The sequence below is a fragment of the Anomalospiza imberbis genome, chromosome 13, assembly GCF_031753505.1.
Source record: "Anomalospiza imberbis isolate Cuckoo-Finch-1a 21T00152 chromosome 13, ASM3175350v1, whole genome shotgun sequence".
Classification (NCBI taxonomy): domain Eukaryota; kingdom Metazoa; phylum Chordata; class Aves; order Passeriformes; family Viduidae; genus Anomalospiza; species Anomalospiza imberbis.
The window spans coordinates 18,231,386-18,250,024 of NC_089693.1; the positions used below are offsets into that span (position 1 = coordinate 18,231,386).

The window sequence follows — 18,639 nt, forward strand, 5'->3', positions numbered from 1 at the left end:
ACCCCATCTCCAGCTCCCCTTTCCCTGATCTCATCTCCAGCTCCCCTTCCAGAGCTCATCTCCAGCTCCCCTTTCCAGAGCTCATCTCCAGCTCCCCTTTCCCGGAGCCCATCTCCAGCTCCCCTTCCAGAGCCCACCTCCAGCTCCCCTTTCCCACCTCCATCTCCCCTTTCCAGAGCTCATCTCCATCTCCCCTTTCCAGAGCTCATCTCCAGCTCCCCTTCCAGAGCTCATCTCCAGCTCCCCTTTCCCAGAGCTCATCTCCAGCTCCCCTTTCCCTGAGCTCATCTACAGCTCCCCTTTCCCACCTCCAGCTCTCCTTTTCCAGTGCCCACGCAGTTTTTGGATGTGGGGCCCGAGTGCCCTCTGCTGGGAACAGCCCCATCAGCCGAGGCACTAATTAATCACTCATTAACTCACTCTGTGCTGACAGTGATGCCAGAATTCCGAGTGGTGATGTCATTCCATGGCCCCTGTCCATGGAATGCTGAGCTGGGCCACTCTGGGTCCCACATGCTCGGGCATCATTAGAGCTGCTGGCTAATTAGGCCACTCTGAAATTAATTCAGTACTTGTGCCTCTAGACTGTTATAGTGCTTTTAGCATTACTTCATATATTTTTTTTTTTCATATATATATATATCTCTAAAAAAATAGACATATTTTTATATATAATATATTTTTTCTACAAATCAATTTCCCATATATTACAGATGTAGAGATATAGATATACAACATATCTATAACAGATATATAGTAATATAAAAATTTATATTTCCATATATGTTACATATAAATGCTTGAAGCTAGATACAGATATAAATAGTGCTACAAATACATAAATAATATATGAGAATATATCATGTATATTGTGTTATATACAATATATATTAAATACAGATTCAAGTATTTATTTCTATGTGTATATAAATATATAGAGGTTCAAGTATTTATGCTGATCTGTGTTTCTTGTATAAAAAAGTTATAGAGCTTTTACTGCATAATGATTGGTGACTTCACTGCATTTTAATAACAGAACATAAACTCCTCCCATACCTTTTTTTCTGGGATGTGCAGGGCAGCCTCAGTTCTCTTCAAATTCTTGTTGCCTTTGTTAATAACACAGAAAAATAATGAAATAATTATAAAAAATTGTTTCACTGTGCATGAGAATGTTTTGTTGGTTTAATGTAATTTGAATAATATCATATAACTTCTTTGAGGATGTTTTGATAATGGCAGCTTTACTTTGTTTTATCGGTCTATAAATAGGTAAAGAGATGGCAATAGCAATCCGTCCACGTTCAGGGAATGTTGATCAGAAATAACCCGGATATTTTAAATGGCTTTTTTCTCTTACCATCCATTTTGAACAGTTCAGAGGGAAGATGGGAGGGCAGGCTGATACTCGAAGATGGTTTCAGTGTTTGCCAAAGTCAGGGCACCCTTGGGAAGGCGCTGGTGGCTTCCCTGGCACCCAGCCCATTTCCATGGGCTGCTGTCCCCTGTCCCCTGACGGGAACTGTCCCTTCCCTGCCCAGGGTACATCATCTACTACAGCACGGACGTCAACGCCGAGATCCACGACTGGGTCATCGAGCCCGTGGTGGGCAACCGGCTCACGCACCAGATCCAGGAGCTCACCCTGGACACCCCCTACTTCTTCAAGATCCAGGCCCGCAACTCCAAGGGCATGGGGCCCATGTCCGAGGCCGTGCAGTTCCGCACCCCCAAAGGTACCCAGAGCCCCGGGGCTCTGCTCCTGGGAGAGGCAGCACTGGGGCTCTGCAGGGACGTCTGGGCTTGCATGGATTGGGTCCCTGTGCCTGGAGCTCTGTGCAGGGAGTGAGTGGGTCCCTGTGCCTGGAGCTCTGTGCACAGAGTGGGTCCCTGTGCCTGGAGCTCGGTGCACGGAGTGGGTCCCTGTGCATGGAGCTCTGTGCACGGAGTGGGTCCCTGTGCATGGAGCTCTGTGCACGGAGTGGGTCCCTGTGCCTGGAGCTCTGTGCATGGAGTGAGTGGGTCCCTGTGCCTGGAGCTCTGTGCATGGAGTGAGTGGGTCCCTGTGCCTGGAGCTCTGTGCATGGAGTGAGTGGGTCCCTGTGCCTGGAGCTCTGTGCATGGAGTGAGTGGGTCCCTGTGCCTGGAGCTCTATGCATGGAGTGGGTCCCTGTGCCTGGAGCTCTGTGCATGGAGTGAGTGGGTCCCTGTGCATGGAGCTCAGCCCTGGGGTTCTCTGGCTGTTCCACAGAGCCGGGGCCTTTGGGCTGTTGTGTTGTTACAGTCCCGGGGTGGCTGCAGTGGCAGCCCAGGTCCTGTGTGTCACATCTGGGAATGGGGATGGGATGGCGCCCTGGGAACTCGTGGGATGCAACAGGCCCCTAATTCAGGGACTGATGATGATTGGCAAGTAGTAATGAGTAAAATGTGAGAGAGCTTGTAGTTTATTGTAATAGAAACCTATCACAGAATTGGGTTGGGAGGGACCTTACAGCCCATCCATGGGCAGGGACACCCCCACCAGCCCAGGTTGCTCCAAGCCCTGTCCAGGCTTGCCTTGAACACTTCTCCACGTGAGTTTTAGTGCTGAGAATCAAGAGTTGTACCCTGTACTGTGGAAAACTTGGAATTCTGTCTCACTCCTTCAATCCTTGTGATGTGTCTCTTGTTTTTTCCTCCCTGTGCTTGCCCCACTAAGCTGAGTCCTCAGATAAAATGCCCAATGACCAAGGTAAATGAACAGCCACATTTCTCCTCTCTCCATCCCTCACTGTTCTGCTTTGCTGTCCATGTGCTGTGACATTTTCTAAGTGGAACAGGATCCTGCTGCTCCCACTGGGGACAGTTCCTGCTGTGCTGACAGGGGCAGAGCTGGAAGTCCTGGCTGTGGGTGGGAGGAATGTGAAGGGATCTCTGTAGAGATGTCCCAGAAGGGCCATGGGGGTTGTGCCACTGCTGAATCCTGCTGGGGGAATGGCTTTGGAGCCAGTGCTGCCCCATCCAGCCCTGCCCACATACGATGGGGTGGTAGATCAAAGGGATTCTAGTTAGCACGAGTGCTGCTTGTGAGGATTCATTCCATAATAAAGGCAGGGGAGCCCTGGAAAGCTCTGTGCGGGAGAGATTCTGCCTGTCAGCTCATTTGGAGCCCAGACTCTCCTGAGGAGCCCAGCACTGGCTCCTAAAAGCCTTAAGGTTTTAAAATGTTTGCTTGAAAAATGGGAGCTTTGAGCTTCCCACATCGAATTAGAAGGTGGATGTCCCAGGGCACTTCTTGCTTTCTTCCAAATAACCTACAAGCCCCATAAAAAGGGGAGAATTAGTCTGAAGGGATGAGTTTAAAAGGCCATTGGCAAACAGCTTAGACATGCAATTAAAGAGATCCTAAAGGGGCTCTGAGGGAGCTGCTCCTCACTTGGCTCCTCAGCTTGGTACTTGGAGTAATTTATTAAATGTGCTTTTACTCTGCACCAGGTAATGCTGGCAGCAGGGGCAGTCGGGGGTAAATTGATCCCCATCCCTGTGTCCTGGAGGGGGGCTGGGGTTTGGGCTGGCTGGGGAGCAGATGCTCCAATGTCACGGTCCTGCTCACCTGCAGCAGGAAGGAACTGGGGAAGGTGGCAGGGTTTAGGTGAAAGTTGCTGTTTTCTGCTTCTCCCTGTTCCAGCCCCATTTCAGCCAGTGTTACATCCTAAAGTAACATGTTCTCCTAGCCATGATCGATTTTTACCACAGCCTATTATTTATAAATCATCAAAGCCAAGGGTTTGGTTTGAGAATTCCTATAAGGACACTGGGAGAGCTGCAATCGTGGCAGTAGCTGCAGTGTGGGAAAGGGGAAGGCAGAGGAGGTGCAGGAGAGGAGCTGAGCAGCTGCCCTGAGACAGCAGCACTGAACTGCCAGGTTGGGACCTGCAGGAAAGAGCCAGCAAGTTACTCAGGCTGGCAGCAGAGCCAAAGGGATCGGTTCTCTGCCCTGAATGGTTCTGTCCTTTTCTCTCTTTGTCTGCTTTAATGTTTCCCTCTGAACTCAGCACACCATTCTGTTTTCCACACCCTTCTGGAGCACAGAGCTTGGTCAGAACTCAGGGCCTGTTGCTCTCAGGCTTCAGGTGCTTGCACTGGCCTCATCCTAAAGCAAAGATTAAGGTCTCTGGTCGAGTAAACCCATCCTGAAGTCACCCACAGTTAAAATGTTCTGTCTGGATATATGGAGGTTCACAGGCTGAATAAAAGCAATTCCAGCAAATGCTCTCTTAAACTGTTCCTTAAAATAGGTCACACTGTGGAAGAGACGGGGCTCCCTGGAATGCATTTAAAGGGTAAACTGTTGATCTGTGGGTTTAGGAATTGGATCCTCTGAAGGACCTTGGTTGGGTTCCTAAAGTTCATCCTAAATTCGTCAGGGAGGACACGGGTTCCATGAGGATCATTGCGCATTGTCTCTGTCCTGATTTGATGTCCCTTGCTGACCTCAGGGCAGTTATTCCCTTCTCTTTCATGGTGTTATTCAGGACACTGAGCTGCACTTGGCCAAGCACAGGTCCTTGCAGAACTCACTGGAAGCATTTCTCATGAATAATTCTCATTCTTCTCAGTTAATTTGTTGTTAATCTTGTTAATAGGCTCCACATGGTTGTTTTATGGTGCTATTTTAACAAAGCATTGCACAGCACTCTGTCAGATGTTTCCTGGAAGCCTAAATGCAGTATATTTTATATATCTCTCATTATATATCTGCATAGTTACTGTTACCAGCCACGTTTATAGGCTGACATTCAGCTTCTTGAAAAGACTTGTTTTCCATAATCCAGAAAGATGGATGTGAAGTGTGTGCCATCTCCTCTCCATCCCCTTTTCCATCACCTCACCAGCTTTAGGGCTCCAGCTGCTACCCTGGAAGTGCTCAGGGTGTCTGACTGCCCTCCCAAAATATGTTGGTTCTTCATGTCCTCCCTCTCCCTCAGCTTCTCTGCCTGGAGCAGCTCCTCAGCACCAGGCTCAGGGATTCTGAGAGTCCCTCTGGGGGGTTCCCACCTTTCCAGGGCAGGTTAAGTGGCCAGACAGACACGGATTTATTACACATATGCTGTTTATGACACAAGATGCTGTTCCAGCCTGTCTCTGCTGCTGCAGGATTTTTGGTCCCCAAAAAGGTAACCCTAGTGCTGTGTCTGCTCCATGCTGGCAGGTCCCTGGGTCCTTCCCATGTCCCGTTGTCCTGCAGAGCTTCCTTTCCATCACTGCAGGCTCCAGCTCCCTCTGCACACACAGAACCTTTTCCTTATTCCCCTCCCCAGCTTTAGCCACTGCCCCTGCCCCTGCCTGGTTTTGCCATTTGTCTTTATTTCAGGGACCAGTTCACAGGCTCTCACTTGAGGTTCAGTTTCCATTTGTTACACATCCTTTAACACTTCATACTTCTTGATTAAAGGCGATTTTTAACAGAAAAAATCCTTCTCCTGACTCTTCTCCTCCACACTGCCTCACTTTTTGGAGTTGGTGGTTTTTTCTTGGGATTTCTTTTTGATTCCTGTAACCAGAGGAATATTGTTCTTTGCACCACTGCTGAATGTTTCCCCTACTCCGGTGTTTTTGTCATTAATTTTGCATTAGTGCATTTTGATGAAAACACAGAGTGGAAGGACCAGGTTTGGCTGTAACTAATTTATTGTTCCCTTGTGTTCCATCAAAACCACTCTTGTGGTGCTTTCTTGTCACCTGTGGTGTGCAGGGGAGAACAGGGAGGAGCTGAAAGCAAGTTTTAATGGCTAGGCAGGGCCTTAATTTACGATGCCTGGGATCCTCCACTCATTCCCAGTCTCCCTCAGCTGCTGGAATTGGGTGTTAGGAAAAGACACCAGGATAATTTCAGGGTGATGAACTCTCAGTACAAGTGTGTCAAAACCATGTGCCTCAACATGTACCTGTGCCTTACTGCAAATGGGCTTTATTATTGTTTTTAAAGTGAAATTAGGAGAGACTTAATTAGGAAATAATAACTGGGAAACCATTAAAGAGCTCCTTTGGAGAAGTGGTTCTTTCCTTGGAGAAGCAGGTGCTGTGCAAAGCTGAATTTTGTTGTAGGGATGGAAAAGGGGGGGGAAAGCTGCCCCTGGGGGGCTTGGGGAGGTTCTAAAGAAGGACCCGGAGATGCTGAGTTGTGCCTGTGTGTGTAAAACTCCTGTGTGTCCAACCTTTGCAGCCTCGGGATCTGCTGGCAAGGGGAGCCGCCCCGTGGACTTGGGCCCAGACTACAAACCCCCGCTGGGAGGTGAGTGTGGGGCAGAGCTCCATGGCCACGCTTTGCTGCCAGTTTGGGGTCACCCAGGCAATGTTCCAGCAGCAGTTCCAGAGGTGTTCCTGCTGCTGCTGAGCTCCCGTGGCATTTCCATAACCAGAGCTGCTCCCAGCATGGTGTGACAGTGGGAAATCAATTCTGTAGCAACAGATGAGGAAGGAAAGGCCTCCTCTGCTCCTTCTCCTGCTCAGCGCTGTGTGCTGGGATTTCCTGTCCTCAGGGAATGCTCCCTGGTGTTGGGTAAAGGGTTTGGAGCCAAGTGACCCCTGGAGGCTCCTGATCCAATTCCAGTGGCTCCAAGGGGAGCCTGTGGTGCTGCAGGTTTAGCAGGATCCCAGACTGACTCTGCTTAGAGCGGGGAGGTTTTTGTGATAACTTTTGATAGACTCAGTAGGAAATAGATCTATAAATCAACTTCCACGTGCACAATTGTACTGAAACAGCTGGCAAATGCCAGAGAAACAAACATTTCTCAGGAGATCCGTCCACTCCTGCTGATCTGCAGGATTCCAGGCGTCTTTGGTGGGCATTGCTTGCTTTTCCTGTGTAATAAATGAGCCTTTTCTCTCCTTCCCAACCCTCCCAGGCAGTAACAGTCCCCATGGCAGCCCCACGTCCCCCCTGGACAGCAGCATGCTGCTGGTGATCATCGTGTCCGTGGGCGTCATCACCATCGTCATCGTCGTCGTCGTCGCCGTCTTCTGCACGCGCCGCACCACGTCCCACCAGAAAAAGTAACGGGGCTGGGGGCTGGGCCCTGCCTGCCTTACTGAATCCTGCTGTTTAATTCTTCATTTGGAGTTTATTCCTCTAAGCCCTGCAGCCTGTAGGTGCTGCTGCTGGTCTGCTTTTCCTGTCAGTGTCCCAGAGTTCCAAACCATCAGTTCACACACGAATCAGGGCAGTGCTTCCAGGTGTGCCTGCGCTCCCCCCTTCCCTGAGGAGAGACTGTCCTTCACAAGTTTCCAAAGTGGAGCCAATCCATGCGTTGGGAGCTGGGAGAGCTCAAGAGCTCAGGCAGCTCCTCATGGATGGGCTCAGTGCATTGACATGATCCAGTCAATGGATGGGTGGGCATGGGTGCATTGACATGATCCAGTTTTTGCATGGGTGGGCTCAGTGCATTGACATGATCCAGTTTTTAGTAGGATCACTGGAGGGGAATCTGAATGTGGTGCTGGATTCCTTAGAAAAGTGCTCCAAAGTCCTGGTGTTTGTGGCTGAATGCTTCCCTCAGAGCATCTGCATTAATGCTGCAGCAGGGATGCTCCTGCAGGCTCTCTCTGCGTGTTCTTTGAAAGACCAGAGGTGTATTTGGAGTTTGAAAAGATGCTCTTATGCAAAACAGAATTTTTAGTGATGAAAAGCCAGGCTTGGATAGTCTGCAGCAGGACCACCCTGCAGAACTGCAGGAGAGGGAGCAGGGATGGAGGAGCAGGCCCTGGCACACCTGGCAGCTGGGGCTGTGCTTGGGAGGGGCAGCAGGGATGGGCCAGTGCCAGGAGATGTGTTTATTTTCAGGGCAGAAATAACCCTGGGAAATCTCAGTTTCTGAGTGCCCTCAGCCAGGGAATGACCTGATCCCTGTCACTCACCAGCTCCAGTGGGAGCAGGATTTGGGAGTTGCCCCTGCCAGAGGCTCTGTCGGTGACATTTACCAATGTCTGAGCCATTCCCAGGAACTCTGCTCCCAAAGGGACCCCTCCTTCAGCTTTGCCGTGGCCCAAAGTGAGGAGTCAGCGTGACAGGAGTGCTGAAACCGACATTTTGCTTTCACAAAATGCTGCCATCCCAAATCTCTGCCTCCCTGTGGTTTGCTGCTGCTGCTCAGCAGGATGGGGACCTCCCCAGTGGGATGTGTCCAGCCTGAGCGGGGCTGGAAGGAAGGTTCCTGTCATTAATCCTGTGTTCCCATCCTCTTGGGAGAACTGGCTGGCTGCACCTCCTTCTCCAGCTGCTGCTGGAGCTTGATGAGCCTGGGATATGGGCACAGCATTGGAATATTCTCCCAATGAGCAGGATTTCTGCAAACTTAATTCTTGTTAACGAGGGCTGGGCTGCAGAGCCGGGGCTGCACATGGGCACCATGGGGGACAAATTCCGTGGAGTTCAGGATGTGCTTTGAGGTGTCAGTGGGGCTTGTGTGCAAAATTCAGAGCTCCCTGCCCAGTGGGAAACTTGTGCCCAGCTGGATGCAAGGCCTGAGGGAAATGCCAGGGGGGGAAAAAAGTTTCCTTTTCCAACAGTGAAGAACATCTCCTTTGCTCTCCTTCCCAGGAAACGAGCCGCCTGCAAATCTGTGAACGGCTCCCACAAGTACAAGGGCAACTCCAAAGATGTCAAACCTCCAGACCTTTGGATCCATCACGAGAGGCTGGAGCTCAAACCCATTGATAAATCCCCAGATCCCAATCCCATCATGACGGACACCCCGATCCCTCGCAACTCCCAGGACATCACCCCGGTGGACAATTCCATGGACAGCAATATCCATCAGAGGCGGAATTCCTACAGAGGTGGGAGGCCATGAGGAGTGAGATACATTTACTGTGGCTGGTGGCATCACTTTATTGAGAGATGATGAAGTTACTCTTCTCTGTTCTTATTTTCCAAGTAGTGAATTGGCTTTGTTCCTGGTTTCTAAGACTCTGAAAAGGTTGGATCACGTGTTTTAGTGAGGAAATGGAGCATCCAAGTGTTAGATCATTACTTTCTCTTGGTAAATACTGATTAGTAATGGGAAGATCATCTCACTTCATATTAAGCCACTGGAGTTGTTTCTGACCTTTCAGCCCTGAGCTGAATCACTGCCAGAAGTTTGCACTGGGGCCTGGAGAGTTTCTCCAGTTCCCAAAACTCCTCACCCTCACCATCTTCTTCCCACCTTCCAGCAAAGGGGGAAGGGGCTGTTTTTGTCACTGGTGGCTCCTAGAGCTGCCTGGGAGCAGGAGCAGAGGGAGGATGTGGGAATGCTGCCGTGGTTCAGGACCTGGAGCAGAGCAGTAACGTGGCTGTTTCCCCTCAGGACACGAGTCAGAGGACAGCATGTCCACGCTGGCAGGAAGGAGGGGCATGAGGCCCAAGATGATGATGCCTTTTGATTCTCAGCCACCTCAGCGTAAGTGAACACCCCCATTCCTGCTGGAGCCACTCCCTGCTCCCAGGAAATCCCTTCCTGGGCAGCAGGAGCAGCTCAGAGGAGGCTCCTGAGCCCCTCCTGGTGCAGGCAGAGTGAGGCCACGTTAGAAGGGACTGGGAGTACTGGGGTGAGGGCAGGAGCATGTCCACATCTGTCTGTCCCAGTCTGGGGCTCTCCAGGGACAGCCTGTGGGCCTGGCTGCTTCTTGTAGCCATTCCCTTGGATCTCTGCCAGTGTCCAGCTGCTCCACAGAGCTGCAGAGAGCTGGAATCTCTGTCAGGTTCCTCACTGTTGGTTCTCCCCTCCCAGCCCAAGCAGTCACCATCCCCTTTATCTCTGCAGCTGCTGCTCTCAGAGCCTTCTCTGACTTCCCTCCGAGCTCCTTGAGACCTCTTTGCCCTGGGATCCTTCTCTGATACCAAAATTACCATTATTATGAAGTAATTTTGGAATTAAACAATATATCTAGAATTTTCCAATGACTCCAAGATGGAAAGGGACTTGGCTGAACCTCTGAACAGCCAGACTGAAACCTTGTGTGAGAACACAGTGAGAAGCTCAGGAGTTACTGTGCAGGGGCAGAACTGGGAGGTGAAATCACACCAAGCTCACCCAGGCTGAGCTTTAGACTTCCCTGAGCTCTGTGATCATGTTCCACCTGCAGCCAGGTGACTGCTGCCACAGCCCTCCATTTTATGGAATTATTTCAGAGTAGTTCATTGCATTTCCACTTCTTTTTTACTTTAATTAAAAACTGCTCTGAGGACTTGGTGTTCTTGATCTCTACCTACTTTTCCAAGTGTCCTGATGACCTGATTGCTCAGTTTGTGACTCTTCTTGTTCTACAGCCTTTTTCCAAGAGTAGCATGTGGTTTCTTGGTTTTACACTAACTGGTGTGATCTCCTTGTTGTCTCCCAGCTCTCCGTGTCGAGGAGGGAGCAGAGGATGCAGTTGGACACTAAATTCCTTGGGGCTGGTCTGTGTCACACATGGGTGTGTGACAGGTGCCTATCCCATGCCAGGCTCTGTACCAGCTCCTGCCTTGCCTGGGGGCACAGACCAGGCCCAGGCCCTGCTGGAGCCTGGCTTTGAGACTTGGCACTCCATCCTGTTTGTGAAAGCTCCAAGGGCCTCCAGCTTAGGCTCTGGTTTGTGCGAGTGGAACATCCACTGTGGGGTCTGCAGGTGCCCTCCTGGCAGGAGCTCCACGGGGAGCTCACCCTGGCACGTGAGGCCCTTTCTCAGTGAGCCCCACCAGGACCATTCCATGTGTCCAGCTCTGGGCCTGCTCAACCTTCCATGGCTTTCTGCCACCCACTGGAGTGTTCAGATGGAGTCATTAATACTGAATTTTGGTGATTCACTGTGCCATTCTCATTTGCAGTAATGGTGTGTAGGTAGTGACTTCCTTCTTTGCCTCTTGGAGTACAGAAATTCTGGAAGGATACTGGGAGGCAAAGGGCTGTTCATTGTTTAACACACCTCATTTCCTCTTTATCAATATACTATATGTGGATAACAGCTCCGTACTCTCCTTCTTCTGAGCTTTTCCTTGGAATCAAGCAGTGCATTAAGAGCTGATGGCAGCTTTTGGAGCTGTAACTGGGTGATTTTTTTGTCCTAAGCATGTTTGAGGTGTGATAACCCAGGGGTTGAAGCTGATTTGTAAATCAGCCGAGGGTCTGGCTCCCTGCTGGCAAAGGGAGCAGGGAGGGGAGTCCCCAGCCTGTCCTGTGTGTGTGTGTTAAGTGTTTCTCTGTCTTGTGTTCATCCACAGCTGTGATTAGTGCTCATCCCATCCATTCCCTCGACCCCCCTCACCACCATTTCCACTCCGGCAGCCTCGCCTCTCCAACCCGCAGCTTCCTGCAGCACCAGCTCAGCCCGTGGCCCCTGGGCTCTGCCATGTCCCATTCGGACAGGGCCGACTCCACAGGTGAGAGACCAGCCCTCAGGGAGGTGCTGCTTCGTGCAACAGCCAGGGAAACACCTGGCAACCGGAGCCTGAAGCTGGCTCAGTCTCCTCTCTGGGTTCCATCAGGATGGGCTGGGCTTTCCTGGGTAGGTCAGATATTGATCCTTGACATCCGTGGTGGTGTCCTTGGAAAAGGGGGCTTCATGTTTTATTCACAGCTCCACACAGGGATTCCTCCTGCTAAAGCCTGAATTAACTCTGAGCTGCTTCATGGGGTAACTTTTCCCCTGATTAATACAATTTGAAACCAGCAGGGAGGGAAAGTCCAGGCTTGGCTACCAAGAATGGGGGTGATTTCCATGCAACACTTTCAGGCTTGATCAGAATCACATGCAGTAGTTTTAGAGAGTACTAAAGTCTCCAGTGCTCTGAAAAATCCCAAAGCAGTGGTGATGCTAAATGTGCACATGGGTAACACATTGGGATGAAGTGAACTCTGAGCTTCTCTACTCTAAGGTCAGCAGTTGAAGGTACCACAGCCTAAAGTGTTGTTTCCTTATGAAGACGGTTCCTGAGGCTGCAAGGTCCATTCCAGCCCAAACCATTCCATGAGTCTCAGTAAATGGATTTCAAGTGTGGCTCCTCTGTGACCACCCTAGTGCTGTGAAGAGTTCCTAGTTTAAAATGCAATATTTTGGTACTCTGGGGTAGAAGGAGGCTGCAGATTTGTGTTCTGTGCTGTTTGTCTGAGAATTGCAACATGCAGCTGTTTCAGTGCCAAAGTGTGAGAGGTGGAATCACTCGGCTCTCAGCTCATTTAGCTCCCATTCAGCCGATGGTCACCGGAGCAGGCCAGGGGGTCATTCCCTGCACAGCCAGCCCCTGGGACGAGGAGCTGTGTCCCTGCGGAGCCGCTGCAGTCAGGATGAGCCCTGCTGCTGTTGCTGTGTGTGTGTTGCAGTCAGGATGAGCCCTGCTGCTGTTGCTGTGTGTGTGTGTGTGTTGCAGTCAGGATGAGCCCTGCTGCTGTGTGTGTGTGTGTTGCAGTCAGGATGAGCCCTGCTGCTGTTGTGTGTGTGTGTGTGTTGCAGTCAGGATGAGCCCTGCTGCTGCTGTGTGTGTGTTGCAGTCAGGATGAGCCCTGCTGCTGCTGTGTGTGTGTTGCAGTCAGGATGACCCTGCTGCTGCTGTGTGTGTGTTGCAGTCAGGATGAGCCCTGCTGCTGCTGTGTGTGTGTTGCAGTCAGGATGAGCCCTGCTGCTGTTGCTGTGTGTGTGTTGCAGTCAGGATGAGCCCTGCTGCTGTTGCTGTGTGTGTGTGTGTTGCAGTCAGGATGAGCCCTGCTGCTGTTGTGTGTGTGTGTGTTGCAGTCAGGATGAGCCCTGCTGCTGTGTGTGTGTGTGTTGCAGTCAGGATGAGCCCTGCTGCTGTTGCTGTGTGTGTGTGTTGCAGTCAGGATGAGCCCTGCTGCTGTTGCTGTGTGTGTGTTGCAGTCAGGATGAGCCCTGCTGCTGTTGTTGTGTGTGTGTTGCAGTCAGGATGAGCCCTGCTGCTGTTGCTGTGTGTGTTGCAGTCAGGATGAGCCCTGCTGCTGCTGTTGCTGTGTGTGTGTTGCAGTCAGGATGAGCCCTGCTGCTGTTGCTGTGTGTGTTGCAGTCAGGATGAGCCCTGCTGTTGCTGTGTGTGTGTGTTGCAGTCAGGATGAGCCCTGCTGCTGTTGCTGTGTGTGTTGCAGTCAGGATGACCCTGCTGCTGTTGCTGTGTTGCAGTCAGGATGAGCCCTGCTGCTGTTGCTGTGTGTGTTGCAGTCAGGATGAGCCCTGCTGTTGCTGTGTGTGTGTGTTGCAGTCAGGATGAGCCCTGCTGCTGTTGCTGTGTTGCAGTCAGGATGAGCCCTGCTGCTGTTGCTGTGTGTGTTACAGTCAGGATGACCCTGCTGCTGTTGCTGTGTGTGTGTTGCAGTCAGGATGACCCTGCTGCTGTTGCTGTGTGTGTTACAGTCAGGATGACCCTGCTGCTGTTGTTGTGTGTGTGTTGCAGTCAGGATGACCCTGCTGCTGTTGCTGTGTGTGTTGCAGTCAGGATGAGCCCTGCTGCTGTTGCTGTGTGTGTGTGTTGCAGTCAGGATGACCCTGCTGCTGTTGCTGTGTGTGTGTGTTGCAGTCAGGATGACCCTGCTGCTGTTGCTGTGTGTGTTGCAGTCAGGATGACCCTGCTGCTGTTGCTGTGTGTGTTGCAGTCAGGATGAGCCCTGCTGCTGTTGTGTGTGTGTTGCAGTCAGGATGAGCCCTGCTGTTGCTGTGTGTGTGTGTTGCAGTCAGGATGAGCCCTGCTGTTGCTGTGTGTGTTGCAGTCAGGATGAGCCCTGCTGCTGTTGCTGTGTGTGTTGCAGTCAGGATGACCCTGCTGCTGTTGCTGTGTGTGTTGCAGTCAGGATGACCCTGCTGCTGTTGTGTGTGTGTGTGTGTTGCAGTCAGGATGACCCTGCTGCTGTTGCTGTGTTGCAGAGTCGGTCCGGAACACGCCCAGCACGGACACGATGCCCGCGGCCTCGGCCGTGCCCGGCGCGGAGCTGCCGGAGCCCGAGGGGCCGTTCCTGCCCGCGGAGGAGGAGCCCCAGGGCCCCCCCACGGCCCACGTGCGCCCCTCGCACCCCCTCAAGAGCTTTGCCGTGCCCGCCGTGCCCCCCGCCGGGGGCCCCTTCGACCCTGCCCTGCCCAGCACCCCCCTGCTGACCCAGCAAGGTGAGGGAGCCACGGGCAGAAAATGGGGATTCGGGGAACAAAGGGAGGGCATCCAAGGAAATATGGCAGAGGATGGGGTGAGTTTTCTTGGTGTCATTTTCTGTACATAGATAAGACAATTAAAATCCAACACTCCATAGCTTTTCTCCTGATAGAATCCTTTTCCTTCATGGGATCATCCCAGACTGCTTTGGGTTGAAAGGGAGCTTTAAAGCCCTTCCAGTCCCAGCCCCTGCCATGGGCAGGGACACCTTCCACTAGCCCAGGATGCTCCATACTCTGTCCAGGCTGACCTTGGCACTGCCAGGGATTCGGGGGCACCCTGTGCCAGGGCCTCCCCACCCTCACAGCCAGGAATTCCTTCCCAATATCCCATGCATCCCTGGCAGTGGAAGCCATTCCCCCTGTCCTTACTCTGCTCCTTCCAGGAGCTTCCTGAGCAGGCAGCAGACGCAGTGAGCCGGGCCTGACCGTGTCCCAAACTCTTTGCAGCCCCTGGGCACCCCATGCACGCGGTGAAGACGGCGTCCATCGGCACCTTGGGCAGGACTCGGCCGCCCATGCCCGTGGTGGTGCCCAGCGCCCCCGAGGTGCAGGAGACCACGCGGATGCTGGAGGACTCGGAGAGCGTAGGTACCCCCTGCCCGGGCTGGCAGGGCTCACCCCTGGGGCTCTGTGGGCATCCTGCACTGGCACCTTCCCGGGCACAGGGCAGCGAGGCCCAGCCCTCCCACAGCTCCCCTGCCCGGGAATCCACAGGGAAAATGGGGGGAGACACCTTCTGCAGGGAGGGTCCTGCTGAGCCCTGCAGCTTCCCCAGCTCTGCTGGGCATTCCCAGTGCCACCCCTGAGCTCTGCAGGACATTCCCAGTGCCACCCCTGAGCTCTGCAGGACATTCCCAGTGCCACCCCTGAGCTCTGCAGGGCATTCCCAGTGCCATTCCCCAGCTCTGCAGGACATTCCTAGTGCCAGTGCCAGCCCTGAGCTCTGCAGGGCATTCCCAGTGCCACCCCTGAGCTCTGCAGGGCATTCCCAGTGCCAGTGCCAGCCCTGAGCTCTGCAGGGCATTCCCAGTGCCAGCCCTGAGCTCTGCAGGGCATTCCCAGTGCCACCCCTGAGCTCTACAGGGCATTCCCAGTGCCAGTGCCAGCCCTGAGCTCTGCAGGGCATTCCCAGTGCCAGTGCCACCCCTGAGCTCTGCAGGGCATTCCCAGTGCCAGTGCCACCCCTGAGCTCTGCAGGGCATTCCCAGTGCCACCCCTGAGCTCTGCAGGGCATTCCCAGTGCCACCCCTGAGCTCTGCAGGGCATTCCCAGTGCCACCCCTGAGCTCTACAGGGCATTCCCAGTGCCAGTGCCAGCCCTGAGCTCTGCAGGGCATTCCCAGTGCCAGTGCCACCCCTGAGCTCTGCAGGGCATTCCCAGTGCCAGTGCCACCCCTGAGCTCTGCAGGGCATTCCCAGTGCCACCCCTGAGCTCTGCAGGGCATTCCCAGTGCCACCCCTGAGCTCTGCAGGGCATTCCCAGTGCCACCCCTGAGCTCTACAGGGCATTCCCAGTGCCAGTGCCAGCCCTGAGCTCTGCAGGGCATTCCCAGTGCCAGTGCCACCCCTGAGCTCTGCAGGGCATTCCCAGTGCCAGTGCCAGCCCTGAGCTCTGCAGGGCATTCCCAGTGCCACCCCTGAGCTCTGCAGGGCATTCCCAGTGCCACCCCTGAGCTCTGCAGGGCATTCCCAGTGCCAGTGCCAGCCCTGAGCTCTGCAGGGCATTCCCAGTGCCACCCCTGAGCTCTGCAGGGCATTCCCAGTGCCAGTGCCAGCCCTGAGCTCTGCAGGGCATTCCCAGTGCCAGTGCCACCCCTGAGCTCTGCAGGGCATTCCCAGTGCCACTGTCATGCCCAAGCTCTGCAGGGCATTCCCAGTGCCAGTGCCACCCCTGAGCTCTGCAGGGCATTCCCAGTGCCACCCCTGAGCTCTGCAGGGCATTCCCAGTGCCATCCCTGAGCTCTGCAGGGCATTCCCAGTGCCAGTGCCATCCCTGAGCTCTGCAGGGCATTCCCAGTGCCAGCCCTGAGCTCTGCAGGGCATTCCCAGTGCCAGCCCTGAGCATTCCCAGTGCCATTGCACATGGAACATTTGACATTAATGTCAGTGTGTTCCAAGCCATCATCCCAAAAATGTTGGTAAATTATCACAGGAAAGTTTCCTGACTTCTGGGAAGGGTGCAGCCTTGTTGGGCTGCTTTGGAAGCAGCTTTTAAGGAATATTTTGGGTGTGAGGCACTGGGAGCTGTTTTCCTTTCAAATTGCAGGCCAGGAGTTGCTCCTGTGGCCACTGTGTCACCTGTTAATGTACAAATATTCACTGCTGCATCACTGCTACAGGAAATGCTCATTTGGAATTTTCTTTTTTTTCCTCATTGTCCTTTTGTCACATGTTTTTTACTCTCCTGATTTTATTTCTCTGTGTGCTGGTCTGGAAACTTGATCTTGGTGCCCTTTGGTGCTTCTGTCACTCCTGCTTTATTCATTTTGTTTGGTCAGAACCAAACCCATACTCCTCAACTAATCTGTAATATTTAAATAGAGTCATTAATACTTTTTTTTCATTAATGTATTAGTGCAAGGTAGAGTCAGCACAAAAAAAACCAGATGAAATTAAATTACTGGTTCAACTGTGATTCTAAAAATGTAAATTACAAGTAGAAATATGACGTTCAGGGTTGGGTAGCGATTTGAATTAATTCTGGATTTTTAGGAGAACCTGTAGGAAGGAGTTTACTCCCAGCTGCTGCTCTTTATCCCAGTCAGGATGTGTTGGGCAGGGGACTGGGATGACTTTGCTGTACAAGGCAGAGGTTTGGTAAACTGCAAGTTCTTGGCTGTTGAAATGAAGGAGGAGGTTTGTGTGTGAGAACAGGTCAGGGCTGGAAACTGCTCAGAACTGGAAAGGACTTGGTCAGGAGGGGTTTGGAGATGAGCCAGGCCACGGTCTGTCCACAGTGGTGACAGAAATGAGACAGCTGAGCCTAAAAATGCGTGGCTTTAGCAAACGTCCTGATCCCAAACCAGCTTTGTTGAAGCATTCCTTTGACCTCTTTTCCTGTTAAGCTGGGAAGATCCTTCTCAACTTCCTGCTTTGGTTCAAAGGCAGGGATTGAGACAGGAAAACAGGGCCTGATCAGTGGAGCTCTGAGCCACAACTGCCCAAGAGCTGCACTTGGAAAAGAGGGATCTTGACGTTGTTCATCGAGAAATCCACTTGTGCTCACTCCCGAGTGCCTGGGTTCCTGCTGGGCCCCAGCTCTGTGTGAGTGAGCCTTTCCTGCCCGCAGAGCTACGAGCCGGACGAGCTGACCAAAGAAATGGCCCACCTGGAAGGACTCATGAAGGACCTCAATGCCATCACCACGGCGTGACCGCCCCGCCGCGACTCCGGAGCCGCCGCCAGCCTCGGACTCAGCCTTGCAACACAAGGAGTTGTACAGAGGAAAAACTAAAGGAAAAAAAAAAAAAGAGAAAAAAAAAAATTAAACAAAGCAGAAAGAGGGACAGCACATGAGAGCAATGGAGGGAGGAGGAGAGGAGCCAGCCCGAGGTGACCCCGGTGTCACCCCTTGTCCTGCAGGGAGCCACGCGGGGTTCCAGCAGCACCCAGCAGGACGGGCCACGCCAGCCAGGCTGGGATCCAGCAGGACAAAAGCAAAGCAAAGTGGACTCGCCATTAGTTTTTTTCTGGTCAGGTTTTGTCTCAGTGGTGTGATTGCCCTGCCTTTTCAGTGTTGGACATTGGCATTTATGTACAATTTTATTTGTGTTTTTATTTTATCTTTTTTTATAAAAAGGAAAAAAATATTGTAATAAAAAAAAAAAGGAGAAACTGTTGTTTTCCACAGCCTAGGCTGAGGTTTGACTGCTTGTTCTATTGTGTATGAAAATTCATTGCCAGTGTGGGTTGTTCTGTTCTGTTTTTTTATTCTGAGTATAATTACGTCCCCTTCTGGCAGTTAATCCATGGCCTTTTGGGATGCTGCACTGCTCTTTGTAAGCTTTTTTTATTATTTTTATATTATAATTATTAAAAGCCTGACTTTCTCCTCTCATCACTGTGAGATTCCCGGTCTGTTTGAATTGAGGTGTAATTGGAGAGCCTTGTTTGTCGCTTTTTGTGCAGTTTCAATATTTTGAGTGGGGGGAGAAGTAGTTTGGGAAGGGGAGGGGATCCCGGGGAGGGTTCTGTTGTTTTCCTGTCTTTTTCCAGTGACTGGGAAGACTGAAGAACAAGGAAACATCTTCAGCTGTACTGTGTGTCTGGTCACTGAGCGCAGGAAGTCTCCTTTAGGAATATTCAGAGAATTCCTCCTGGGAATTGGGGTTCTCCTGGCTAGGTGACCCCACAGGAAGCTTCTTTTGGCAGCTGTTTTGTTGTTGTTGGTTTAAAGATGGATCAGGAGCCTTGGAAGTGCAGAGTGGGAGCTCAGCAAGGTTGCAGTGCTGGGCTTGAGCCCCCTGGGCTCAGAGAACTTGAGGATCTTCCCATT

General features: G+C 52.1%; 1 protein-coding gene across 8 annotated transcripts in view; it reads left to right on the top strand.

The window, feature by feature from the left end:
- Positions 1-18,201, top strand: part of NEO1 (neogenin 1) — a 173,422-nt gene extending 155,221 nt beyond the window's left edge. For 4 of the 8 annotated variants that reach the window (XM_068204323.1, XM_068204325.1, XM_068204326.1 and 1 more), the window contains exons 20-29: positions 1,542-1,736; positions 2,699-2,731; positions 6,206-6,274; positions 6,888-7,035; positions 8,579-8,817; positions 9,327-9,419; positions 11,219-11,377; positions 13,864-14,100; positions 14,593-14,729; positions 17,434-18,201. In XM_068204323.1, coding sequence (XP_068060424.1) covers positions 1,542-1,736; positions 2,699-2,731; positions 6,206-6,274; positions 6,888-7,035; positions 8,579-8,817; positions 9,327-9,419; positions 11,219-11,377; positions 13,864-14,100; positions 14,593-14,729; positions 17,434-17,517 — 1,394 coding nt within the window. In that variant the 3' untranslated portion in view covers positions 17,518-18,201. The remainder of the gene's footprint in view (positions 1-1,541; positions 1,737-2,698; positions 2,732-6,205; positions 6,275-6,887; positions 7,036-8,578; positions 8,818-9,326; positions 9,420-11,218; positions 11,378-13,863; positions 14,101-14,592; positions 14,730-17,433) is intronic. The other 4 variants (XM_068204328.1, XM_068204330.1, XM_068204324.1 and 1 more) reach the window with 2 other exon arrangements.
- The last annotated feature ends 438 nt before the right edge of the window (positions 18,202-18,639 follow it).